Source organism: Lepisosteus oculatus, chromosome 3 (assembly GCF_040954835.1).
Source record: "Lepisosteus oculatus isolate fLepOcu1 chromosome 3, fLepOcu1.hap2, whole genome shotgun sequence".
Lineage (NCBI taxonomy): Eukaryota > Metazoa > Chordata > Actinopteri > Semionotiformes > Lepisosteidae > Lepisosteus > Lepisosteus oculatus.
In genome coordinates this window covers 9,052,804-9,080,656 of record NC_090698.1, presented here as the reverse complement: position 1 = coordinate 9,080,656, position 27,853 = coordinate 9,052,804, and the positions used below count along the sequence as shown (strand labels likewise).

Genomic DNA, 27,853 nt, shown 5'->3' with positions numbered 1-27,853 from the left:
ATTTGTTTCATTTGAAATCAACTAAAATTAGAATCAAACATTGCATATTTGAGTTATCTTGTACATTTTATCCCAGCTCATGGTTATTTTCTGCACAGTACATTTCGGGCTTTCGGGTGTGATGAACTCTGAGAAAGTGAACCAGTCGGCCAATTCAATCTATAAAGAGGAAACAGGAAGTTAGAGAGCCATCCCCGAGTGTTTTGAAAAACAAGCGATTCGTTTCTTCTGTCCCACAAATCAAATACCTAGAGTTTTAAAAGGAAAAAAAATCTCTATTTTATATATTTTAACAAGTGTATTAATCAGGGTTGCTCACGTCGTTCTCACCAAGCATGTAACGGAACTCTGACGGGTTCTTTTTATCAGTCTTGGTGTTTCTCGGAGTTAAACTTGTTAACCCGACCGATTTGGTCGGCTTTTGTAATAGTTTTATTTTCACTGGATCGAATTTGTACTCAATTCTCGGGTCATTTCCGATTAAAACCCGTTCTCTCCATTTGTAGGAGCCGTAAGTAAAGGAGATACATTTTCAAACGGATCGCGCGTGTGAATGCCGATACGTGGCCGCTGCATGAGACGACTCTTCTTGTGAAAGGCAGCTTCGCTGGAATCGATCGGAAAAGACATGAAGCCGGTCCCCAATACACCCCAAAAAACGGCCGTAGGCGTCTCGCATGCCCTGCAGGACGAACTGGCCGCCACCATCGAGAACGCCTTCAAGGTGGCCGTGGAAATAGCCGTCTTCGAGATCACCAAGCTGGTGGGCACCGTGCTCGGGGACGTCCGGGACCAGATGGACGAAACCCTGCAGGAGAACCAGTCCCTCAAGCTGAGGCTGGAAATCTCCGAGCGGGAGCTCAAACTGACCCGGGCCTCGCTGGGAAGTCAGCGGCGCCCAAGGGTCAACCCGCGCAAGTCCGGGGCGCAGAGAAAGCGAGCCGGCGAGGCGATCGCAGACGAGGACCGAAACGACCTGTTGGCCCCGGACGAGCCTCCTCCTCCATCCCGCTGCCAGAGACCCGCGGCTGCCGATCTGTCTGAAGGTGGCGACGATGGCCGAGCCGGCTCCCCCGAAGGCGATGGCACCTGTGGGGAAGACGCGCACGGGAGACAGCCTGGAGAATCGGCTGCGGCAGGTTCGTTATGGCTTAGAGATCAGTTTCTAGCCCCGATCCGGGAACAATTGTGTCTTCTGGATTTCATTCGTCTGAGCAATGATTCATTGAGTGTGCCTGTGTCTGTGTGTGCCGTGTGTATATGCAAACTTTTGCACGGTGGTCCTGTGTGCCTGACGCATGCTTCTTGATCCTGTGCTCCCTAGAAGGCGCGGACGAGATCTCCATCATCCCGGACTCGCCGGCGGAGCCCGCCGACGGACAGGAGGCGAGCGGACGGAGCCCCCCGGGCCGGGAGGAGCTCGACGACGTCTCCGACGTGGAGTACGTGATCGTCAAGGAGGAGGGCTCGGACCCGGAGCCCGTCGCCGAGGAGCTGGCGCGCCTGCAGTCCCGGCTGCTGGAGGAGTGGAGACCGGAGCCCCTGCCCCTGCCCCTGCCGGGCCGCGACGCCGACGGATTCGGTCCTTCCTCGGGCCGCCCGCTGTGTGAGTAACGGCTGAGATCCGGTAGAAAGTGGGGACGAGTTTCTTTCAGTTCCCCGGCTCTGGTGCAAAAGGCTAGGAAAATGACTTTGCGGGCATTGGGCTTTCCCCAGTGTTTCTTCCTGTGGGATTCTGGAAGTTCCCAGGCTCAGGTAGCAGAGTGCAGCAGCAACAAACGTCAGCGTTTTGGGGGAAAAAAAGCCCAAAGAGTTCTGTTCTCGCACCTGTGTTTTTAAGCATACTTATCCTTTTGCTCCTTTGACATTATCCGTTTCCCCAAAAAGGACTATACTCTTTTATTTTCTTTCTGAAATTCATTGCAGGTTCATTTAAAGTGGAGAACAAGAGGCATGTCTTTACACAAAGAGTTGCAGGAGCCTGGAACAAGCTGACCAGCCATGTTTTTAAAGCTGATCTCCAGGTTTCTTTCCAGTAACGGCTGGTGAGAACCCTGGATCAATCAAACGGCCCCGGTGGGCTGAATGGCCTCCTCTTGTTTATGACTGTTATCATGTTCACGGAAGTTTCTTTCTTTTATCAGCGAGGCGGCACTTCCCCCATCTCTAGGAGCCCCGTCTAGATCATCCTAAAGCAGAGCAAAACCTTCTCTAATTCGAAATCTGTTTGCGTTTTGTCTTCCTTGATACATGCACAGAGATGCAAGAAGTCGCTGCTCAGCTCAGCGTTGTGCTGAAACAAGTTTGTTGCGATGAGTCGTCCAGAGAGCAGAGCAGGGCCTCGTCCTTCTCGGAGATCAGCTCTGGACATTCCTGCTCGCTCTGCTACTGAGACACGGCATGAATAGCCGCTTGTGTTTCTTATGGCGGAGCGGTGGCTCTGTGGCTAAGGATCTGGGCCTGTGGCTGGAAGGTTGCCGGTTCAAATCCCGCAGCCGGCAGAGGAATCATTAGTTGGGCCCCTGAGCAAGGCCTTTAACCCCAACTGCTCCAGAGGCACTGTACAATGGCAGACCCTGCGCTCTGACCCCAAGCTTCTCTCCCTGTCTGTGTGTCTGTCATCCACGGAGAGCAAGTTGGGGTATGCGACAAGATGAATTCCTAATGCAAGAAATTGTATATGGGCAGTAAAGTGATGTTGATGTTGTTGGAGAACAGGCACAGCGCTTAGGTATATGTAAGGTGCAGATGGAGTTCATTACACTATTAATAAACGTTATATGTGCTGTTGGAAGATTTTTTCAATGTTATCTATGAATATATGTGAACATGTAGCGGTGCAGCAGGTACAGTAACAGCGATAACTCAGTTGCGTATGTTAACTTTTATTTGGGTTATTTTTTTAACAGGGCGTTGTGTGAGAAGGGGTTATTTTATTGTGCAATACTAAGCCGCACTCTTTCTTTAAAAAAACTAGGGACCAGCAGAAAAACACTGAAGTCTTCTCTTAATACTTTTTAACTTAGTGCTTGTATTGCTGGAACCTGTAACATAATTAAACAAATAGGCAGCATTGGGGAATATAATGTTCCACCTTGAATTTGTGTAAGAAGGTGAATGTTTTTTAGACTCTGCATCTGAAATCGCAGTAAAAACCTGACTGGATCTTTTCCTTCTTCCGAAACAGTTGGCGAAGACCCTCACGCCTTCTCCCAGACTCCTGAGCCCATGCCCCTGGAGACCCTGCAGGGCGCACAGGAAGAAGGCCGGGTGCCCGATCCCAGCGCCCTCCCTGCGTCCGGCTCCATCGGGGCATCCTTGCCCAGCCTTCATCCCCCTGGTCATCCAGACCTCTCCGGAGAGCCCTGGGCCGGATCTTCCAGCGGCGGCGGGGGCGGTGGCGCCTCGCTCCAGCCCGGGAAGGAGGGCAGCTACCCCTGCAAGACCTGCGGCGAGCAATTCCAGCTGCCGGGCGAGCTGCGCAGGCACCGGCGCGCCCACGCCGGCGAGCGCGGCCCGTACCGCTGCCAGCAGTGCGGCAAGGACTTCAACCGGCTGGAGAACCTGAAGACCCACCAGCGCATCCACACCGGCGAGAGGCCCTACTGCTGCTCCGAGTGCGGCGTGCGCTTCCGCCACTCGGGGGCGCTCAAGCGCCACTTCCGCATCCACACGGGGGAGAAGCCCTACCCCTGCCTGCACTGCGGCAAGGCCTTCCGCAACTGCGGGGGGCTGAAGTTCCACATGCGCATCCACATGCGCGAGGCCCTGCTCCTGCAGCTGGACTGATCGGCGGCCCCGCGGGGGCTGTTGATGCCGGAGCCAGGTGCCGCCGTCGGTCGGCCTGTGCAGAGCAGAGCCGCTGGCTTGGCGGGCTGATCAGCACTGTGCAAGACCACCGGTTGTTATTGTCATGATGGCAGCAATTGTCATGATGGCTAAACCGATGACCTGTAGCAAAGCCCTTTTGCCTTATCTGTAGGCTCATCAAGGCTTTCTTCTGAAATAGGAAACACATGTGAATCTTGATACACTACCTGCAGCAGCCCCAATGTAAAGCTGCCCCAGATGTCGAATTCCCGTGCCGAGCTGTCAGGCTGGGCAGTCATACTAACGGATAGGAGATCTGGGTGAGAGATCAGCTGCAGCTCAGTTTGATCTATGCCAGGGTTTGCCAGCCTGTGGGGTTAATGTGCGAGAGGTCACTTTTTTTCTGCGTCACAGAGAGATCTTGGCTCGCTTGTTGACTCCGGTGTGGATCAGACTGTTCTTTGGTGGGAGTCTCTGGTTCTACCTCCGACATTCCTCGTGTGTTATAAGTGTGAACAGTAAAATGGGCTTACCTGGTCCGTTCTGTGACCAGAGTGATTCTGGAGTGGGGTTTCCGAATAAGAATGTATTCCTAACACCTGTCAGTCACACCACTGGAAACGCGGTATAGAAAATGTTCCTGATGTGCAAGAGTCTTTAACCAAACCTTAATAATAATAAAAAAAAATAATAATAACAATAATTCCTTACACTTGTTTTGCCTTTCTGGACACTCCACTCAAAGAGCTTTACAGATAATGGGGACTCCCCTCCACCACCACCAATGTGGATGATGCGATGGCAGCCAGAATGGACCGGTATGCTCACCACACATCAGAGTGATGAAGACAGTTTATAAATGGGGATTATTAGGAAGCCTTGATAGGTAAAGGCCAGGGGGAAATTTGACCAAGACATGAACTTTAGAAGGTGCACAAGAGATAATGTATGTGCAAGTCTGGTCCAAAAAAGCCCTGCTGTGTTAGCAGAGACTGCAGGGTTTGAGCTGCTGGTGCTGAGAATGAAAATCCAAACATGGGTATTTTTACCTCGGTGATTGCTGGTGATGGGCTTTTCTTATGAATCTGGTAAATGATGGGGAGTTGGATCACAGGGAAAGTTTCTTCCAAAGGAAGAATGCAAGATATAAATATACTGAGAAATCCAGTATATTTAAAGCAACTTTCCACAGAGGTGCTGAATAAAGAGCTCCTGTGTGAAACAACCAAGCTAAAGCCAGCCAGCCTGTGTGTGCTCTTCCTGTGGCAGCGCCAGTTTCTGTTCCGGCTGCAGCTCTGTGGTCACCGCGGGAGCCTGCTGGTGTATCGTTGCTGAGATCGGCGTGCAAGCTGTGACTGAAAGCTGACTTTTGCGGTCGAGGGCGTTTTCTCCACTGGTGGCTCTTTGATGGACTGAGCCAACCGCAGCGGAAGAAACTGGGTTTGGCTTTGATGTGTTGGCATCCAAGTTGCACCCCAGGTGTCTGAAAGGGATCATTAAAGATCTAGACCAGGGCTGTCCGATCGGAGTCCCGGAGGACCTGGTGAGTCTGCACAATCTCTTTAAAGCAGCAGAATCTGAAGAGCTGGGAGAACCAGTGAAACTGGTCCAACGAAATACCGAGGTGATTGATTAGCTGAGTGGGAACAAATACTGCAGACACACCGACACTGCAGGACTAGGACTGGACAGTAGCAGATTGGAAGCATGAAGAAAATAAGAGGAGGTCATTCAGACCATTTGGCTTGTATGGTACTTAGTAGCTTAATGATCCAAAGATCTTCAAAAAAACAGCCGGTGCCAATTTTGAGAACATACCTGGATTGCCTTTTCCATACTCTCACAGCTCTTGGTGAAAAGAAGAGCCTCCTGTTCTCAGTCTTAAATGTTCTTCCATGTAGTTTCCACTTGCGCCCTGTGGTTGTGGTTGTGTGTTCCACAGTTCACTCTGAAGAAAGTGAAGATTTTGAAAGTGCTTGTATCAAATCTAACCCGTAGTCTTCAGTTTCTTCAGGTGGTCAGTGTAGGCCCGGAGATCCTGAATTCTGGTTAATGAGCAAAAGTAACATGTACTCACCCGTAAGAGACCTGGGAGAAAGCATCTACATCATTTACATTACCAGAAGGGCTTATACGCAAAAGTAAGTGGGGAATAATAATTTCAAAAGCGTATCATTGATCGGAGTGGAAAACTGCTTCTGTAATGACCCCACCAACCCCCAACAACAAGAGCACACAGGCCCTCACCGCACTGAAGTGTCTTCCGCCTACTGTCGCACTCCAGCACCGGGGGTCTGCTGCCCTATATAGAACTTTGGTTCTTGTGGGCTCCCATTACACGGCATATCAGAAACAGACAAGACGTGCAGAACTGTCCTCTTGACAAGAAACACTCCTATCTTTCACGTCTCCCGTCTGCACTATGGTCCGACCACACGCCCTAGCTGAACGGCTCAGAGCTGAGAGAATGCATCATCCTCGCTCTGAGCCGACTGCTTTATTATTCCCTCCCAGAGCATCATTATTCAACCACAGTCAGATAAACAGGCACAGGCACCCTTCACCTGAAACCGCCATCTAGTAGTTGTTCGTAGATTAGTGTCTTTGAACTAACGCAGACTAATACTCGTGTGCAGAGATACTGAGTCTGAGGTTTCTACCACTGCCTTCCTGCCTGCTCTGCTTCTGAAGTGGCTTCTTACCAAGCAGCCTCTGAATTAGAGGAGAGAAGGACAAAAGGACTGAACTGAAATATCTAATCTGGAAAAGGTCCAGGAACGTCACATCTCTTAGTAAAAGGATAAGGTTGTTAGCACACCATAGGCAGAATTGCAATGACTTTACACTGTTTCCCTCTATCATCCTGAATGTGCTGTTGTCTTTTTACCTCTGATTTCATCTAGAGAAGAACAAAACAGGAACTTGTTTCTGTTTCTACGAGTCTGCCAGGTCTCCATTAACTCCCAGTCGTGACACAGAGAGTGCGGTATGTTGTTATCTTTATGTGTAGCAATGCACCCTAGAAGTGTAACTTTCACATACCATATAAGACATAACATTATATAATAGGTTAAGGATGACAGGAGGTCCTTAAATTTCCCTGCAATTTCCCTCACGGGATCAATAAAGTATCTATCTGAACCTGTCAAACTCATTTGGTTTCTAGTAGATAATCTCGTCCTGTCATTTCTTTGAGGTATGTAGCACATCAGCTTTATGATGATATTGATAATTGTATAGCTCTGTATTGCTTGAACTGTAAGCAGTTCAGAGAGAAGCAAAAAGGGCAATTCTTGGCCTTAGATGGGCTGTCTTAAATAGTTAAGGGAAGTAAAAGTAACTTACTGTCTTCAGTCCTCCACAAGGACAATTACAAGGAGACATGTAACTGATAGATGTAACAGTAATTAAAGGTTTAAAGGTTGTTGACAAGACCAAACTGGAGGACTGTGCTACAGGACTAACAGTGAAGCAATGAAAACAAGGGGAGAATGCATTAGATTGTATTCAGGAATGAAAGCAAGACCACAACAGGACAGGAGTTCTTTACACCAAGAAAGGTGGAGGATGGGAGCAGTCCAAGCTCTCCAGCTAATTTCCTGGGGGTGACATCCTGCATTTGAACAGCTGCTTGGCAGACAAATGAGCAAGATGTGTCAATGTCCTAATTTGTCCCTGTTATAATTTTAAAGTTTATATTTAATTTATAGAGAATTTAGTTAGTTTGGGAATTAATCTGAGTAGAGAAAATCTTTAGGGAACCAGTAACGGACCGTTACAAAACAAAGAGGTTATATGCCTCTACTTTCACAGAGCATAGTCAACATACAGTCCCAGAGAACGGTACTAACACCACCCTGTGTGACTTCAGTAAATTCACCTGGAATTTCAACTCATTAGGATGTGCCAGATGCAGGGCAGTTTCAAATGAAAGGGGCTGAGAATTTACAGCTGTACACGTAATCCTTGATGAGAGATGTGTCAATGGAAAAAAGATGTGGAAAAGATAAAGATCTTGCAGAGGTATTTCTATATTAGTTTGTGGTCAGAGCTGTGTCTCTTGTGCAGAGGTGCAGAACAATCTGGTCTATTCTTAGTACTGTGAGTGCTGTGGGCTGTCAGCCTGCGTCACTCTGGGAGTGCACAGGAAAGCGAGCAGCATAAAACTAAGAGCCGCAGACTCTCGGGACTGGAGAGCGAAGGCGGACGAGTGGCAGACCCCACCCTGAAGACCCCCTGTGGACAGCAGCCCTCCTCTGTCAGCGCTGACCGAAGACGAGACCAGGCAAGTACTGCACCTGCTGGCCAGGGGTCTGCCGGTATACCCCTGGAAAGCCAAGGTGTCTGTCGGTGATCGGACTGGGTCGTCCGGTTTGGGTCATGAGGAGACACTTAAGGACTGTGGCTCTCCAGGAGCCAGGCTGTGTTGCTGCTAAACCAGCTGGCTTAGAAAGACATAATGTTTTCTGTCCTTAGTATTTTTGCAGACTTACTGTGGTTCCACCATAGTTTTCTTTCATCACCCTTAATGTGAGCTTTGTACTACGGTGGGAGTCCTGCAGGGAATGTGGCTTGAAAACACATGGCAGTTTATATACCATTGCCATGCTCCAGTGTGGTCAAGCTAAGCAGAAGTGCAGAAAACAGAAAAGGTAAATCCACAGTAAGTCTCCACAACACTATGGAAAAACATAAGCCATTCATAACGGCTGTAGTGTAGCTGTAAGAGTGACTGCACTGCAGCAAACGCCCTGTAGATTAAAGCAAGCAAGGTCATGGTTTGTAAATAGCGAAATATCTGCATTCTTCAAGATGAAGCTGATTTTTTTTTTACTTTGAAGCAATAGCTTGATATACCATCTTGAGTTAATATCCATAGCTGTAAAGACACTACTCTGCAGACACCAGCTAAAAGCATGCCATCCGAAACTGACATGAACAGAACTTCCCAGGTCATAAGACTTAATTTCATTTCAGGTTCAGTGGTATTCTGTGGTCGGAGTGAGGTGTGGAACGTAACCAAACTGATTATGCTATACCGTGTACGCTGGAAACTATTCCCAACCAAATATGTATTTCTATATTTTTACACGCTCTCCTTTTCATTCTGTCTACAGATAGTGTGCAGATCCGGAGACGATGATGACGACGGTGTTGAAGATGCCTCTGTGGCTCACCTGTTTGCTCCTGCCACTCTCCAGCTGCCAGTTCCTGGAGAGCTCCTCTGTGCCTCGGTCCTGCGTCTACCTGCACCCCTCGGAGCCTGGGACTCGCCTGCCGCTGCCTCCCCAGAGAGGAGAAGGGGGAGAGGGGCAGATTCGTCCGGGCTCTGCTGGGTTCCTCAGCTCCTTCACTGTAGCACAGGGCTGCGTGCTCACGCTGTGGGGGGGCAAGGCACTGGAAGGACCTCGCTCCTTCCCCAGTGGGACGTACTTCCATGTGTCCCTGGGGCTGGGGGAGGAGTGGGACCCCACCGACTTCCACTGCAGCTGTGAGGACCAGCAAGGAGACGAGGAGAGCAATGATCAGCACGGTTTGGTAAGATGGCACACTGACACACTAATATTAAACATCGTGCTCTCTGATCTTGAAACAGCATGTGTTCTCTTGGGTAGTACTATAGAACAGTGGACTCTACACACTGCTTTGACCAAGTTACTTTACTCCAAGTGCTGCATTTCACTAGGAATGACAACACCCAAGGTGAAAGCGTCATAAAAGGATTATGGAGCTAAGTTTTTGGCTTAACCCGCTTGGCTGACTTTGCAGCCATGGGACCCCCATGCAGGGTGACCAAGGGGTAGCTGCAGAGCTGGAGATGGGCTGGAGGTAGGATGCAAGAGACATCTCGTAGGTGTTCTTAGCGTTTTGGGAGAGGAACGGATGTTGGGAGCGATTGCTAATTACTTACAGCTGAGGCTGATTCAGCTTGGTTGTTGTCATCCCTCCTGAACTTTCGTTAGAAATTCCATTAAATCCTCTGCTGCAGGTAAGTGATCATTGCAGATGGGAACTCACAATTGATTCATCTAGTTAAATAAAAGATTCAACTAGAAAAAAACAGAAGGATAGAATACAAGACAATACGATAATACCTCAGTGTTTGATTTCTCCAAAATTTGTTTTGCATCCAGACAGCTATGCTTTACACACAAAGAAACTTACAAAAAAACATATAAATAGTACAAATAAACATTACATTAAGAACAAAGCTTTACATTGTTCTTAAAACATTACATAAAATATATCAATCTATACATAATCATACATACAGTACAATTCCTTCAGGAATCTACACAGCTACACCTGAACCTGTAAGTTTACTCCCCTATATGGGGAGTGTGCCACCCTGTATACTGTAAGTCTTGTGTATTTTGTAAGTGTTAGGGTAGGGGGGGGGAACATTTGTAAGTGTTAAAGGCTGACATTTATAGTACAGGATTCTGCAGAATCAGTTTGTCTGGGTAATGCTTCTGTCCATCTCATCTGGGATGTTCCCAGCCAGTGATTTGCTATGCAACTCAATCTGGCCTCCCTAAAGTATCCTGAATTAAACTGGTGAACCAATTTCTCTCTTCTCTGCGCCTGCTGTGTGCCGCTGCATACTGGCTGTCATGTGTGGCCGAGGTGGGAGCTGTATTTCAGTGGTGGATGAAGGGGATTCTCTCCTGTATGTAAAACACTTCAGGTTCCTTTAGAAGAAAAAGCACCGTACACTTATTAACAGTGCTGTGAGTGTCTGACTGTTGCTTCATCATTTGAGACTGTGGCATGAGTTTTTGAAAGAATTCTGTGCATTATAATATATGTGTTAATTATGATAATTGAAATAATATGTTAATTATATCTCCTAAATCCCAGTGCCTCATAGGTGGGGCTTGGGAGTGCTAACTGTGGAAAGTGACAGGCAAGCCCAAGCTCATAGCTCAAATGAAATAAAAGAGGTTCAGTGCTAAGCACATATTTTGTCTGCTTGCCTCACTGCGACAGCGTCCGAGGGAGAACCCATACAAGAAGTTTGTGAGGCAGCATGTGGACAACTCAGTTCAGAAAGGCGACATCAATTACTGTAAAAGGAAAATGAAGATGATCAACACACAGCGGGGCACATGCAAGCTGAACAACACCTTCATCCACGCCGACGAAAGTCAGGTCAAAAAAGTCTGCACTGAGAATCCTCAGAAGGATCCCAGAAAACACAAGAGCAGCAAGCCCTTCCCCCTTACCGTCTGTGAGCGGGAGGGACAAACTTGCAACTACAAGACAACAAACACGAAGAACCACATCCTGATCACCTGCAACAAAGAAAACCAGCCCGTGCATTTCGACAAGCTCCTGGCCAGCATGGGGAGCACTGATATTTTCTAATTCCTTAAGAGTGGCAATATTTTTGGCGTGCCATGAAGCATTCTAATAAAAATGCTCTAAAAGAAAAGAACTGCAGCTTTCTGGTTTTTATTTCATCCTGCAAGAGGTATTCAAGATGTTGTGGCGAGTCGGCTACGTAAGGCCAGATACCGTGTATCAGATTGCTCAGTCTTTAACCTACTCATCCACTCATCTACAGGACAGGGTAAAGATGTCGGGTGCACCGAAATATTATTAATAATAATAATAATAATAATAATAATAATAAGTAGTAGTAGTAGTAGTTCAGGTGGGGAGCTGCATCAGCATGCGTAGTCTGCAAAGGAACAAGTAATAGGTTTATTCCTGTCCTGAAAAGAGAAGAGAGAAAACACAAAGTTTCCGCTGTGGAGCCTTCTTCAGGTGTGAGCCTTCTTCAGGTGTAATAATAATAATAGTTTACACTTACATAACACTTTTCTGTGCCCTCCACTGGCCCCACTGACACCTCTTCCAGCAGCAGCCTTAGCTTTCCCAGGAGTCTCCCATCCAGGTACTGGCCAGGATCACACCTGCTGAGCTCCAGCAATCTACCAGGTGTGAGTTACAGGGTGGAGTAAGGAGGTGGGGTACATGGTGGAGTAAAACGGTGGGGTGCAGGGTGGAGTAAAGAGGTGGGGTACAGCTTATTTCCTCAAGGTCAACCACAATGGGACAGTTTAATATAACAGTCAAACATATTTTTCAAAATGTGAAAAAAAAAACCTACATGCACACAGACCAGACAACCATTCGAACCCAGGACTCAGCTGTATTGACTGTCATATCACTATGCTAACCTTAACTAGTTCCATATTGCTAATGAAAACACCACTTTAAGTTTGTTTTTATTGAGCAACAGCATTACATTGTTAGACAGAGTAATGTAATTCATGTAATTCATAGCAGGGCTATGGGACTGTATATACTGGGACGGAGGCTGGGAGACAGTCTCTTCCCTTCGTGTCTGTGTTAGTGTAGTTGCAGCGCTGAAATCCCTGCTCCTGTGTGTGTACTTTCCGCCTGATCAGGTTAATAAATGTGTTGTTCAACCCTTTCTCCTGAGCCCAACGCCTGCTCCATTCCGTACCGAACCCCGTGGTCGTTACATTATTCTTCACTCCTTGGTGTCTGGCTGGGCGCAGTGACACTGATCTTACAGCCCGGATCTTCCACATGACCAGTGACCATGCTTTCACTGTGACTCGCTAGGACTGTAACTCCGTTCTCTGCAGCTGCCCCCTTGACTGCCCCAGCCCCGTTTCTCCATGGTGAGAATTAAAATCGTCACTCCCTGGTGCCTTGGCGCAGTGACACCGATCTGACAGCCGGGGCTTGCATGAGCCCTGGCAGGGGGGTTCTGCTGCCCCCTGCTGGTTAGGGTGCGCCCCGCTGTCTTGAGTCGGCTGATAAAACCGCGCTAATCCAGCAGTCACGGGGATCGCTCATTTCTTTTTACACTCCAGTGCAAAAAGCGTGACGTTTCAGCCAATGCTCTGGTGCAGGTGGGCTTGAGGCTTCCATTATCTGAGCCCTGAGGCGGCTGGGGGGGCTCAGAGCAAACTGAGCGCAAACTGAGCTGCAGGATAATGTGGCTCGGTCTGCCGTGAGCAGCGGAGGTGGAGCCAGTCGATGAAGCCTCAGAACAAATAAAAAACTATTTATGCCCCCCCGCGCTGCTTTGATCCGATTTTCCATGTGATTAGTGAAGCTGGTATATCTGCTTAGCGCATTTTCTGCATTGCTCCGGCGGCAGTGGGAAGTCAGGGCAAATCAGCACAACAGCAATCAAGCGCTGTCCATCTGAGCCAAGTGATCACATCAAGGAGATCCAAGAACTGAATTGTTGTAGCCTCAGGAGTGAAATGCAAACCAGGAGGATGCAAAGGGAAACAAAGGGGACGTGTATTTAAGAGCTGAGAAAAGGGGGTACCTCTTTACACAAAGAGTTGTGGGAGTATGGAACAAATGACCCACTCATAAGGCTTTTTCTTGTTTGTTGCAAGAAGCGGCTGGATGAGATCAATTAGCTACTGAAACACAGACATGCCTGATGGGCCAAAAGGCCTTCCTGTCGTTTGCCAACCTTATATTCTCACGTGATCAGCTGGGAAAGAGCAAGTTTAACTGCGTGTTAATAAATCTGAAAACTAAACTGCAAAACAGGAAAGGGGTGAAGCTATTAAATGCGGTGAACAAGTAAACGGTCATTGATGTTTTTAGCAGGTCACACCCATCCTTAAATGCCCCACCACATGTACTGTAATATTCGGGGTTTTTTTTCAGGAAACAGAAAAGCAGCAAAGTTAGAGGTGAATGGGAAAAGTTCACAATCTGTACTGCTGTCACCTTGAATTTCGCCTTCAAGCCCAGAGAGAATAGCCTGAAAGGTAAGGAGATGTCTTGTTGATTGGATTTTGTCAGGTTTTGATTCGATTTGCAAGCCCAGCTTGAATTGAAAGCGAGATCAGCCCAGGATGTTGCTCGGCTTGCACCATCCTCAGCCCGCCGTGTGTTGTCAAAACCGATCTGTCTGCAAGATGCTTAACCTTTCACTCTTGATCTGAGCATTTGTGGTTTGCTTGCCCATTTGAGATTTGTTGACTTCTGGGAAATCCCCAGTTCAATAATTGGAGGCTTACCAGATGGATTGGCACTGCCAAACCTCACGAAAATCCTTTCTCCGTGTTTTCGCTGCCTCCCTCTCTCGGTCTACTCACCCAGGAAAGTGGGGCTGTCCAATAAGAGAAGGAGGAGAAAATTCAAACCTGCTGAGACTCCGACAGAGACTCGCGCAAACACAGAACTACCCCACAACAGGCAACAATCACCGCCGTTCCTGCAGGTAAGAAGCCATTTTTGACATGTAATTTCTTAAAGCACGAGACCACATAATGAGTGTGGGCTGCCCTTGCGCCAGAACAGTGGTTTTCATTTCTATTTCTGGCAACTAGATGAAAAAAAGATGACAAAGGCTCCATTCCCGGAAGAAATTGAAGGAAGAATCCTTCTGGCACAGTGAACAATGTTTAACTTGTTATGGAGCACTTAGAAAACCACAGCCTGTCTCAGCCCTGTTTAAATGGCCCTGTGGATGTGGGCTGTTAAGGTTAATTAGGAGTATTAATCAGTTCAAGCCCTTCTTCCGATAAGAGGGAAGACATCTTGTGTTTGTTTGCCGAGAGTGGTCTCCCTGCCCTGATCCTGGAGGAACACCACAAGATCAGGAGAGGCTCAACTCAGCTGTGTGCGTTCACCTGTGCCAAAGCACTTCTGAAACGAAAACGCGAGGAAGGCTCCGTGTGATCTATTCGAGCAAACAGATCAATGAAAGCGATCGGGTAATGCAATTAGAAGCCCAGCAGGCATGAAAACAGAAGAACGCTGGGTTATTTCTGGACCAGGGCCGAGATCCACTGGCTTCAAGCATTCTGGGAAGGAGTAAGCGATGCTTTCATTTTTGAAAACGTTGCCTGAGGTCTGACAACAGGCGAGTTCTCCTGATGGGAGTTCCCCAGCCCCCATCAGAGCCCAGGCACAGCAGCTTTGTTAGAAAGGGTGTCGAGTAACTCTGGTCTCTCCAGCCACCCTGCAGAAACAGACAACACTAAACCTGCAGTCTGCATTTGCTGCAACAATCTTCTGTCCAGCAGCTGTGGTCGATGTGCATGTCTTTTAGCAGGCTGGGGTGCTGAGTTTTAAGTCAAAGTTTTTTTACCCTGGGGAGTTCATCTGTCGGCATCCCCTCACTTTCATTTTAATCCTTTTTGTTTCAAGGGGAGCAGACGCCCCGTTTACTGAGTGGACTCTGAGTGGGCAGCGATCTGGGCGATGGCCAGCAGTAAGTGAATTTGAGGGCATATCTATGAGCTGCCCTTCCCCAAACAACATCAACCACAAGAAGGAAACTGACCGAAGATCATTTTTTTGTTGCATTAAATTTAGTTAATTAAATACATATGCATTTCACCACACCACCCTATACAGAATGGCTTCAAGTTCACAAAATAGTTCATGAGCTGATCTTAAATATTATTGTTACTCATAGTAGTAAAGCAGCAGTAGCAGTACGACAGTGGTAACAGTGTTAGTAGTCCAGTTTAGTGAGAGTTATATACAGTAAGTAGCAGCAGTATTACAGTAGTAATAGCATTAGAGGTAGTTTTAGTAGGAGTACAGTAGTAACAGTATCAGAGGGAGTGGTATTACTGCTCTACTACTCTACTCTAGTGTTATTTATTGCAACATGTAAATGCACAACTTCTGACATCATGTTAAACACTGTTTCACACAGGTCATGTCAGTGATTTATAAAAAAACCCAAGTGTGGTGTTGCAAGGTCCCACAGCTTATCCAATCTTCCCTCTTTGTCCTTCTCCCTCTCCAAGCGATTCGGGAAAGGGACTGGTGCCTGGCTCTGTCCAACATCCTGGAGGAGCTCCTGGAGAGGGAGTACAAGAAGCTGCTCCTGCTGCTGGGTGCGATCCCGGCCGGAGTGAAGGAGAAGACCGGGAGGGAGGACATGCCCCAGGTCATCGTCTCTCACTACGGCCTGGAGGGCTCCGTGAGGGTCATCCAGAGAGCCATGAGGGCCATCCCCCGGAACGACTCCAGGGTGCAGGGCCTGCTGGCGCCCTTCACTGCGGCAATCCAGCGGACAGGTAGGTGTGATTGTGCCACGCGTCCTTCCCCATTGCTTAAGACATTCATTGCCATCGTAGCATTTAAATTCCATCTAGTTTGGATTCGCCAATTGTGGCTTTACGTTGTGGCTCACAAAGACCCCTCCACCCCCCCCCCCCCCACCGCACGGGGAGAATGTCATTGGGCGGATGAGCTCCTCTGACCCTCCTACCCCTAAGGAGCCATCCAATCTGAGACCCTGCCAGCTCTGCACCACCACAGCAGCCGAAGGGGAGAGTGAATGTCGACAGGACATAACTTCAGTAGCGGAATTAACCTGGATTGGAATAGAGGTGTGGCTCTCCAGAATGCATGGCAAGCTCACAGGCACCCCTGCAATGCATTGAAACATGATTTGTTCACATTTTCTTTTTAAATAGACTTGCTAGCGATTTCTTTGTTTTTACACTCCTGAAAGCAGCTGGAATCTCCCCTAAGACCTTTATGACCTGCTTCAAGATGTTAGTGGCCTGACCTCCCAGTAAGAAATTGACTGCATCAAAGTCTAGCCTTTTTGTCGTTTGTTCCCCTCTAGTGAAAAAAAGCACTGGGCCTCAGACTGTACCAAAACCAAGTCAGGACCAACCGGGCTTTCCCTTCCTCCAGTGTGAGTATGTCTTTGCACAATTCCTCCTGAGAGCATATTGGCTCAGTAATTAGCATTGCTGCCTCACTGTGCTGGGACCCAAGGTTCAGCTCTGGGGTACCATCTGTGTGAGGTTAGCTTGTGCTCCCTGTGTTAATGTAGATTTCTTCTGGGTCCTCCAAGTTTGCTCTCCAGTCCAAAAACATGCTAGTGAGTCTATTGGCCTCTAGCAAAATTGACCCTGGTATGAGTGTGTCCTCGTCTGCCCTGTGATGGACTGGAGTCCAGTCCAGGGTGTATCACGCCTTGTGCCCATTGCATGCTGGGATGGGCTCCGGTTTCCCCGTGACACCGTACTGGATAAAGGGGTTAGAAAATTGTTTGCTGTAGAAAATGATTACACTATCCATCCACCCAAGCGGACCCCTGCTTCTCTTTTCGGTTCGCCGAACTGAAGCTGCCACAGTACCGAGTGTTCGTTCTGAACTGCAGGCGAGTACTACCTGAAAACAATGGCGGATTTCGCTGGCGCTCCCGAGCGACAGGACCGGCTCGTCGCGCGGCTGTCCTTGACGACCGCAGAGCTGCGGGAGAAGGGGGCGGAGCTGAAGGGGAGGAGACTGGCGGAGCAGCTGGACCTGAACGTGACGGAAGCGAGGGAGCTGGCGTCTCGCGTGGACCCTTACTTGTACCAGGGGAAAGCGTTCCCTTGGCACTACATCATCCAGATGCTGCTGCTCTCTGACACGGGGCCTGAACGTCAGGACAACGCTGCTGGTCTTTTCCCACAGCAAATGGTCCTGAAGCACAGGGCAAGGAGCTCACCAGCGAGGCCACATCACTCCACAAAGAGAGGCCGGAAGAAGGGAGCTGTACTGGATGAGAGCGGTCAGCGGGACTCGGCAGAAGGCCTCCATCAAGGTGGTCATTGGACACAACCAGATAGTTCCAGGGCTATATTCCGTGTAGGACCAAGAGAGGAGGAGGAAGCTCGGGCCGTTGCATCTGAGCGTGGTCGGTATTTCACCCGAACATGGAAAAAGCGTTATCTAAACACAAACCACCTTTCTGAAGAACAGAGCACTGTGGACTTAAGGAAGGGGTCTGAGGTCAAAGATCAGATCCATAAGCCTACTCACTTTAGTCCCATCAGGTTAAAGGCGTCGGTTCCTGATGAGCTCTTGGATGAAGAACAAGAAAGTCCACTGATCCAACAGGTTGAACTTTCTGACCTCCAAAGGTTGATGTCCGGCCTTTCTCTGGATGAGGACATCCCTCACAGCTCCATCAGCCTGGGCTTGAATCCCACTGCTGACACCAAATGCCAAGACAAGAGCGCTGATGAAACCGAATCCCTGAGCCGGTGGGTGAGCTGGAAGGCAGACAAGGAAGGCGTGAGTGAGGAGGAGGTAGGGCGTCAGGTAGTGAAAGAGACCAAGAGGCAGCACAGTATGTATAGGTGCCTGAGCGCACATAACTGCACCGTCTACCGCAGTGGGCGTGAGGTCCGCCTGTTGTGCACTGGGCGGAGGAAGAGCGAGTGCCTGACACACAGTGGTGAGCCCAGGGTGAAGTTCAAGTTCGAACTGCAGTACAACATGTGGACAATGGGAGACATCTGCGTTACAGACGTGGTCTTCCTTGACGACGCCTCCATCCGGAGTTACAGGTACAACCTGCTCTGGTTCAAAAACTTCCACCAGACTTTCCAGCTTTTCCTTGGCAAGATGCTCTTTCCGTTCCTGGCACTGTACAAAAAAGCTCAGGAAGAAAAGGTGCATCAAGTAACAGAATAATGGGAGAAAAATCGAATAATTATTGGAGAATAATTAAAACTTTGAATTGCAACTCACCATGAAAAAATGCAACAAAGAGGACAACTCCGGCATCCCTCTCTGGAACTAATATAGTTGTGCACTAATACTTTCCTCGTGCAGGGTTTGCTTTTCTGCTCCAAAACATTAGCATCTTGTTTACTTAGAAAACACTGGTGAATTCTGGTGCTCTTGAGGCCACTCTGGGAACTGCTATATGTAGTCATGACTATACAGGCTGTGGCCCAGGATCACAGTAATTGTGTGCTATACTGTATGTGATGTTCTACCACCTTTAAAAATAGACTTGTTTTCATGCTCCTGTATTTCTGCTGAATTCTTCCTTGTGCACAAAAACTCTTTTTTTTTAAATAATTATTTCAGGGGATAACAATCTGAGCCAAAAGAAAGGACAGCACAAATTATGATGCAGCAAATGTGTGCCGAGACTGGAGAATGACAGAGAGAATGATGGGCCGATCAGAGTCCAGTTTATTGGGAACTTTCATGCTGTGTTTTGGCTTTTGTATCCTGAGTCCCAGAGTAACCAGAGGATCCACCCGAGGTTAGCATCAGCAGCAAGCCTCGTGAACAGGTTGGAACTGTGGACAGCTGAATCACTATTCAGAACTAGCTCTTCATCAGGAACGAACCGGTCCTCTTCCTGACTTGCTGGGACTCACAGTCATCTTTTCTCCTGTGTGCAAACTTTGCTAGTTAAAGCCAACACTAACTAGCCGGTCAGTGAGCATCAGCAGCGCACCGTCGCAAGCCGCACAGCACAGCCTGGCACCGAGCCAGAGAGCGCGGATTGGACAGCAACAGCCTGCAACTGTTTCTTTGTGCCCGCAGGAGATCTGAATCCCCAGAGATTGGATGAGTATTCAACTTCACTGCATTACTGCTCGAGAATTCAATTGTTATCCCAACCAGTTGATATCAATTTAATTCCTAAGAGTTATGTACTTGTTTTGAGTATCTAATGTAGAAGTTATAACCAAGTTCATTTACGAAACGGTCTAAATGAATGATATACTGAACGTATGTCCTCTTGATATATGTAACTCTTTGTAACTGACTGAATATATACCTTTTGTATTCTGATAACCCTCTCGATAAGATCTGTTAGGTTTATATGCATATTCTATGTATTAATAAATGTATCCTCGTGTATTAGTACCCGTGTGTGTGTGCGTTGTTTGAATTATATTGCATGGTTGGATTCTAAAGCCATCAAAAGAATCAATTTTGTGATTTACTGCTACAATTAATAATTGTCCCAGTAAATGCCCAAACCCTACAGAACTGGTGCCTCGTGAGAGCACACTACACAGCCATGATTGTGCTTACATTGCTTACTTCACTGTACCAGTGTTATATCTACGAAACAACTGTCTTTACTTGCTAGGACATCAGCCAAAAGACTCATTACAGAATGGTAACATGACAGTGATTTTTGGAAGTGAATCTTTGAGTAATATTTAGACAGAAAGAAATCAGATTAAGTAATCTCAAGTGCATAAAAAACACAAGTCTTATTAAGAATGTACACTTCATTTGAATTAAATCAACCCCCAGTGATCAGATAAAGCATTCATGTTTTGATTAAAAATATTCAATGTAAAAAATGTGTGTGCATCATTTATAATTCATCAAAACAGGATGTCACTGAAAGCAAGGCACTGTGTGTATTCCAATGTAGAAGAGTAACTCAGCTGCCTAATGCTGGCGCTACTTGGGCATCTGGGTGAAGAATGTCTGTCTCTTAGCTCTGGGTTTCTTGCACATTAAGGAAAAGTACAAATCTTCATCCTTTCGGCAAATTCTGCTTCTCTCCAAGCAGATGAAGCAGAAGCTGTGCCTGCAGCTCTGGCACCTGACATATTTGCAGTCTTTTACGTGCATGAGGAGGCTGTGGCACCGTGGACAGGAGCGGAAGATCGGGCACCCGTACACCCGGCTGCTGAAGTCGGTGACCGTTGGGCAGGTCAGGAGGGTGGCCACGAGCTCGCAGGAGGAGTTGGCACATTGCCCGGGGCTGGCGCACTCGGGGACGGGCCAGCGGCTGTGGCACGACCAGCAGAAGAGATGGGGCTTGCCCTGTTTCTGGGAGCACAGTGGGCACTTGACGTAGGGGCAGGGCGTCCCAAAGGTATCTACTGCCCTCTTCAGGATGTGGTCACAGGTCGGGCACTGGAGAAGATGGCACAGTAAAGAAAGATTGAGAACACACTGCAGTCCCTGGCTTCGGTAGCATGACTTCCCAGCATGCCCCTCTATTCCCTGCATGCCCCACTGTTCCCAGCATGCCCCACTATTTGCTGTTTGCAGTTGCCTGGTTTCATGCATTCCGGGACCTCTTTGATACTTATCTATACTCCGTCAGAACACACTTAAAAGCTACTCTAGCAGGTATTTTTGATCTAACCATATGTTATTTTCCACGTTTTTATTAACCATTTCAATATACTTTTTCTGGTAATCCTTAACAGTAAGATACATGTTCAAAATATGTTCTCAGGAATATATTCCGTTTCCTTAATCAGTGTTCCAGGAAGTTCCCCTCCTGTTTTTAAAGGTCTGTTTTGTTCCCTATATAACTACACCCTCTGCATTACACACAGTGAGCTGCCATCTCTATTTATTGGGAGTAATGTCAGAAATCGTTAAAAAACACCCAGAAAGATCTTGTGTCCACTCACCTTCTTGTAAAGATGGGAAGAATCCAGAAGGATCTGGTTCACTTTCTCCTCCAGAGGCTTGAGCTCCGATTCCGGCAGCTCCGCCAGATTCCGCACCTCCCTCCATTCCCATTGTGTCTCACAAACTGGGCAGCCGAACTCCAGCCTCTTCTACAGCAAGAGACAGACGTGCACCCATATTACCCCCTCTCTAATTGCCTCAGTGGTTTTGCCCTGCACAGGGTCTTCAAGAAAGCACAGATCACATGATTTAACCTGTCATGATTCACAGAGCTTCCCCAACACCTGTGGAGCGGGCAACAGTGGAACAGTGAATTCTGGGAGTTTGTTTGTTCTGCCCTGCCCATGTTATTGAGTAGCGGGTTGCTTAGTTTTGAAGATGACATTAGTGCTGATCTCGGCATCAAACTCTGGAGAGTGTCGCTGCTATCCAGGGGGCCTGTCCCTCAAGTATAGGGCGCAAAGGAAAGGAAGCCAGTCTATTGGAAGAAGTGTTAGTGAGGCCGGTCCTAATGTCCCCGTATAGTGCCGTCCTTCAGATGAGACATAAAACCGAGGTCCTGACTCATTAAAAATCCCAGGGCGTTTCTTGAAAAGAGTAGGGGTGTTTCCCCAATGTCCTGGCCAAATTCCCCCCAGGCCTTTACCAATCATGGCCTCCTAATAATCCCCATCTCTGAACTCTGTTCTCCTCCCCACTGAGAGCTGGTGTGTGGGAGAGTACTGGTGTATAGCAGTACAGGCTGCACACTGGTGGTGGCGGAGGGGAGTCCCCCTTTGAGTGGTGTTTCCAGAAAAGCACTACATAAGTATAAGGAATTATTATTATTGGTAGACATGTGGGCAACCTACATACCCCCACCAAGACCCATGGGGCAACATGCAAACTCCACATAGAAGGTGTCCCATCCCAGAATCAAACCCAAGACCCAAGAACTGCAATGCAGCATCACAGCTGCTGCTGCTGGTAACACCCATTAACAGGAAAGCAAGCTCACTTGATCCAGGCACTTCTTGATTAAGCTGATGACTTCTCTGTGGCTGACTCTGTGTCCACAGGGAGTCTGCATGTCCTTACCTGGGAGGAAAGGGACAAGGGAACGGCTCTGTCAGAGAGGCACACAGCACAGCCAGATTCAACAGCTTCTTCACATGTGACCGTCGCGGTTCCGCGCGGTCTCGCGCCCTCGCCGCTCCACCCCGCCGGATCGTCCCGCAACACCCGGGTGCGGTAAAACAGTGGGTTTTGGAGTTCGTCATTAAATCGTAGATTTCTAAAGATTGAGAAATATCATCAATCTAGCAGTAGATCTGTCAAAGCTGGTAAATTAGAGATCATTTGCAATGTAGACTCATTGTCTTTTCAGGACCAACTGCCTTCATTAATTAAATTACAAATGACTGGATGAATAATTGACGTGTGTTTCTAGTACCTAGAACTGGGATTCCTTTCTCTCTAGGATTTGGCATAAGACTGACTGGCTTGGACTGACTTATAAGGCTGATCCAAAACAGCCATTCTCAGCCATGCGAGTCCTCTGGGTATCATTCCAGTCGGGCTCTTAATCAGAGTAATCGATTACTTTAATTGAACTGCTTCAAACAGGCTTCCTAACCAGATTGTTGGCTTTTTATTCAATTTCTGTTCCAAGAGTCCTCAACAGGCGACCCACACCAGGTAGGAAAAACCCCTTTGATTGGAAACACCTGACGCTCTGCCCGGGATCTTTATCAGCGTGCAATCGAAACCCGGGTTTCCGGTGTAACGCAACAGGGAACCACCAGAGTGAGCTAAAGGTACCCAGACGGGTGAGGTGCCGGCTATTCACAGAGAGGGCGATGACGTCACCGTGCCGAACTAGCTCCGCTAGACACACAACAGGACGAATCAGAATCACTGCAATGAGTCACTCATTTACAAACGCACACTAGAGCTCTAACAAAACTGGGTATATTATTGTGGTAATAATACAGTATTGGCTACTCTTTATCAGAGTAACCAATGTAACATAACCCAGAGCAGAGTATATATCTGACTGTAAGACTGATGGTCAGTTTCCATTTGAAAAAATGTCACTGTGGTAAAATTGCATTTTAGAAGAAGCTAATATGTAACTAAACTGAGGGATGGCATCTCCTTAACTGAAACAGAGGTGCTTGTATTTATGAGCTCTGATCTTCGGTGCACTGTTTCACATTCAGCAAATAGACACAGTCCGGGAGACATGGACATGGAGAATTTAGAGCTGGACGATTGCGCACAGAAAATAAGCAGCTTCACACAGTGAGTCTTGCATGCAGCATCGTCTGAAAACAAAGAGCTGGCATTCTTCAGGAAGGGGCTATGTATCCTCGGATTACAACCGTATAAGGGATCAGCCAAACGAGATCAACAGGCCTTCCAGGTGAATATTGCAGAAACCTTGCAGGACCGTCTCTTGGTGAATCACTGTCTCCACCTTGTGGGCATATTTAGATATAACAGCCCACAGAGCTACCCATCTTCACAACAGGGTCGACCGGTCCTGGTGCCCGTGTGCGGTAAAACAGTGGGTTTTGGAGTTCGTCATTAAATCGTAGATTTCTAAAGATTGAGAAATATCATCAATCTAGCAGTAGATCTGTCAAAGCTGGTAAATTAGAGATCATTTGCAATGTAGACTCATTGTCCTTTCAGGACCAACTGCCTTCATTAATTAAATTACAAATGACTGGATGAATAATTGACGTGTGTTTCTAGTACCTAGAACTGGGATTCTTTTCTCTCTAGGATTTAGCATAAGACTGACTGGTTTGGACTGATTTATAAGGCTGATCCAAAACAGCCATTCTCAGCCACGCGAGTCCTCTGGGTATCATTCCAGTCGGGCTCTTAATCAGAGTAATCGATTACTTTAATTGAACTGCTTCAAACAGGCTTCCTAACCAGATTGTTGGCTTTTTATTCAATTTCTGTTCCAAGAGTCCTCAACAGGCGACCCACACCAGGTAGGAAAAACCCCTTTGATTGGAAACACCTGACGCTCTGCCCGGGATCTTTATCAGCGTGCAATCGAAACCAGTTTCGGAAGTGCTCAGGGCTGGATGGCTAGCGACTTTTCTCACGCATGTAGTACAATGGCGAAACGGATTCGGGGCTGACAACAACACACATTGATCGTAGCTGCTCTCTCTAGTTTTCGTGGTGTGAATGACCGTATCAATCTCAGCTAAGCGGTACATTGGAAGCGCCCGACGAGCTCTTAGTGTGAGGCTCTTTTAAAATAACGGTTGGGAAAAAAAAACCACGTTGGGTTGTTACAACTATTAATAAGAACTAATTAACATCGAGAAAACTCCGTTGTCGAACTGTTAAGAGTCGGAACGGAAGCCGATACAGACCTGCTCGTAAATTAAAACGCCAGTTTCACATACGGTAGTTATTAGTTTTGATTGATGTTGCCTAAATAACACACGTAACGTGCATTAAAACAACTCCTGGGAGACTTCAACAATAGTCAGAGAGCCTTCGCCTACTTTCCTACGCCCCCTTATCTCGTAATTACGAGAAAATAATTCTCCCGTACTTTACGTGATCACGCGATAGCCTAATTGTCATGTAATACCTATATCGCTACGTGCGGACTTACAGTTTTAAGCAGTGGAGCCGATTGCAGGTCTAACTGTTCATAAGGGAGCCATCATTACTTTCATCTCTAAATCCCACAAAACCGGTCCTCATGCTTATAACGATTTCGTTCATATTTGCTCAAAATTGCAAGATTTCATTATGACTAAACTCTAGTCGAAAGTAAAATCGTACAAATTCTGCAGCGCTGGACAGGGACACTTAACCTAAAGTTTCAGCCAAGTTCACGGCAGCTTCTAGATGCGTTCAGTGCACAACGTTAACAGGTTGTACATACACTGGAGTAAGCACTGCTATCTCGTAATTACGTGATAATTCGTAATTACGAGATATGGGGGCGATTTGTTTTCCCTTGGTGGCAGCAATGGGTGTCCGTACTTTCCATATTATAAACGAACACATCAGTAGAGACCCTCCCGAAATACCGACGTTACTCTGCGGTTTCTAAATCCAGACGTTGTCTGGGGGGCATCCGATCTGGGTGTTTAAAACGCCGCGACGGACAAACTCCCTGACAGCCGCAGAGCTGCGCGTTTACACCGACGGTACTTAAAATTGAAGTGTCTTCCTTAAACTTCGCTCGTCTCGATGCCCGGAAGTATGACGGTATCTCACCGCCTTAACCTGAGTCAGCAGGTATTTTAATTCTCATCTATGGTGCTCTATAGTCTAAACAACTACACAGAACTGTACAATCACACATAAAACGCAAGGATCATTTCTTATTCTGACGCATTATACACTATACACAGTACAGTACATGTATTTATTTGGATACTGAACAGTAATAGCGTAAGAATTACTGAAGCCTGACGCATCAAGCGAGTCATTCCGTCTGGATGTTCTGCGGACTTGACGTACCGATCCCTGTGCGGGCCGGGCTGCGCTCTGGTTCCGATCCGCCTGCCTTCTTCTCGCCCGAAGCTTTATACCAGCGTCTGGCTCCCGCGCCCTCCCGGCGGACCCCTCGTTTTTTTCTTCCCCTGGGTTTCGTTTTCTCCTCGCTGTGCGTTGCGGTCTTCTTCCTGGGCATCTCCTCCCCCTCCGTGCAGTAGCAGGGCGAGACGGGCGTCACTGTCCGTCGGGCTCCAGAGCCGAGCGGTACCCGAACAGCCCAGAGTTACGTTCACCGGTAACGCGGACCTGTGCCCTGTACCGCCCAGGAAAGCCCCGGTCAGTGCACTTGTGTAACAAAAACAACTGTACAAATGGTTTCACTTTCTTCTCCCGCTGTATTGTGAGGAATTTCCACGAACCGCGCAGACAGTGTGGGAGGTAAATAGCGCTTTTCATCTCAAAACACTTTACACGTTACAGAAGGGGAGCCCTCTTCAACTCCCGTGAATTACTGCCCCGCACCTGGACGATACGTAGGGGCCGTTCTGCACCAGCAGCCTGGCTGTATCAGTAGCAGACTGTGTAAGGAAGTGAGAAATTGCTTCACCGATCTTACCACAGGGGAATTTATAGGCTTGTAGAAGCCTAGAGCAGAACAGTGTCATGGGATTTTAAATGACCAAGAGGTCAGGATTGCAATATCACATCCAAAGGATGACACCTCCTCCAGTACTGTCCCCAGCCACCATACTGGAAATTCAGGTTTGGAGGGAAGAGCGCCACCTACTGGGCTACCCACAGCACTTACAGCAGCCAACTCCAGTGCTTGGATCCAGCGACTGTCGCTTGGAATAGCTTGGATAACGGATTCAGACTGGGAGAAAGGGACAAAAACGGGCCACAGCACTCGCATCGGCTGCAGTCCAGAACTTTTCAGAATGTATCGTGGGTCGATTCTAAAAAAATCAAAAAGGCATTTCTTTTTTTTTTTAAACACCTTTTACCTGGTCTTTTCCAAGATCATTCATTTCTCTCTCCCCTCTTCTGCCAGTGAATAGCACCTTTCCCAGGAAAATCACCCAGGTCTCACCAATACCAGGAGCACAGGATTGCAAGTTAGTAAAAAGGCTGTCTTTAAATCAGAAATGTGGGAACACAGATGTTTGTGTGTGGTGGGAATCCTTTTTAATGGAATTATTGCAAACTGGTAAAAGTCTCTATACTGGCAACGAACAACTTCACATTTTAAAGATCAGAGTGCTTGATGGGTTTTATTTCCACTTTATCTCTTAATGACTTAAATGTTTAATTGGACCAATTTAAAAAGCTTCTGATGATTTATACCAGGGTCGTCAGGCCTGATTCCTTCCGAGTTCTGTTCCATCCTGAGTCATCAATTACCCAAGAACCTAATTACATTCCGAGCACGTTTCTCTGGTCTTTTACAGTTGATTACTCAAATGCACTTAAAGGGGAACTGCAGTCCCAATTTCTCATACCGGCTATTAAATCTCTGGAACAAAATAAACTCACTGATGTTATAGAAAAAAATTACAAATTGAGAATTAAGCACAAAATGGTGAACTTGGTGACAGTACTGTAAGTCACCATTTTGTAGCAAACCCCTGGTTTCACCATGGGCGAGAGCGCGTGTTCCCACGAATCGTGACGCGATGCAACACTTCCTGTTCACTAGTCCCTGTAATGAAGAATGTACTGTTTTTTTACAAGCGAATCAGTACAGGTTGTGCAGCAGAAATTTCACTGCAGAAATGTTCCAACGTGATCTGCAGGCAGAGCTAACAAGTCGTATTTGTCAGCAAAACCCTCTCAGGATCAAAAGGTAGATTTCCTATTGGATTAAAAGAGATGTACTCACGAGCCTGCTTGTTTACACTGTGATAGGGCAGGCAACACGTCACTGGAAGTTTTGTTGCCTTGTTCTGAATCACAGAATATGGGGCTGCGCAGACCTGGAAATTTTGTCCATTTGGTGATGTAAATTGGAGGTTTTACAAGTTACCGTGTACGTTTGACTTTTATTTTGGTTTGAAAGGCCCTCATCAATGCTGATTCTTCTCAAACCCCAAACTATGAAATTAGCTTTGCAGTTCCCCCTTTAAATAAAGAGGCGGGTGCTTACAAGACACCTCAGGGCCAGGACAGGAGTATCACACTCGTGCAGTTAAGTTTGTAACTGCTCACTCAGGTGGACCACAAACCAGAAGACACTCGCCCCTCCAGGAACTGAGCTTCACACCCCTGATTTAAAAAGACTTCACTTCTTGGACAGTAGCTCCTCCCCAGAGCTCTACCACAGTTGATCAAGCTGCAGCTCCTTCAAAGCACCCCACTGCAGCTGGCTCCTTAATTGCCATATTAATTCTGCTAACTACTCATTTAAAAC

General features: G+C 47.4%; 3 protein-coding genes across 4 annotated transcripts; 2 read left to right on the top strand and 1 right to left on the bottom strand.

Moving 5' to 3' along the window:
* The first annotated feature begins 175 nt into the window (after window positions 1–175).
* LOC102683297 (uncharacterized) lies at window positions 176–4,513 on the top strand. Of its 2 annotated transcripts, none has more exons than XM_069186646.1 (3): window positions 176–1,139; window positions 1,328–1,606; window positions 3,188–4,513. In XM_069186646.1, the coding sequence occupies exons 1-3, from the start codon at window positions 629–631 to the stop codon at window positions 3,787–3,789; spliced, it is 1,392 nt and encodes a 463-aa protein (XP_069042747.1). In that variant the 5' UTR covers window positions 176–628; the 3' UTR covers window positions 3,790–4,513. The 2 variants fall into 2 exon arrangements, with proteins under 2 accessions (XP_069042747.1, XP_006627430.2); XM_006627367.3 differs by having other exon boundaries at window positions 1,325–1,606.
* Window positions 4,514–7,960: 3,447 nt separating this feature from the next.
* Window positions 7,961–11,248, top strand: LOC107076571 (uncharacterized). Its single transcript, XM_015340528.2, has 3 exons — window positions 7,961–8,095; window positions 8,928–9,348; window positions 10,801–11,248. Exons 2-3 carry the CDS (start codon window positions 8,950–8,952, stop codon window positions 11,176–11,178), a joined length of 777 nt encoding a protein of 258 aa, XP_015196014.1. The 5' UTR covers window positions 7,961–8,095; window positions 8,928–8,949; the 3' UTR covers window positions 11,179–11,248.
* An 8,405-nt stretch (window positions 11,249–19,653) lies between these two features.
* On the bottom strand, window positions 19,654–26,210 carry LOC107076556 (cullin-9-like). The gene is made up of 4 exons (XM_015340452.2): window positions 25,471–26,210; window positions 21,980–22,059; window positions 20,982–21,131; window positions 19,654–20,472 (listed from the first exon to the last, which is right to left on the bottom strand). Exons 1-4 carry the CDS (start codon window positions 25,640–25,642, stop codon window positions 20,011–20,013), a joined length of 864 nt encoding a protein of 287 aa, XP_015195938.2. The 5' UTR covers window positions 25,643–26,210; the 3' UTR covers window positions 19,654–20,010.
* Window positions 26,211–27,853: the final 1,643 nt, after the last annotated feature.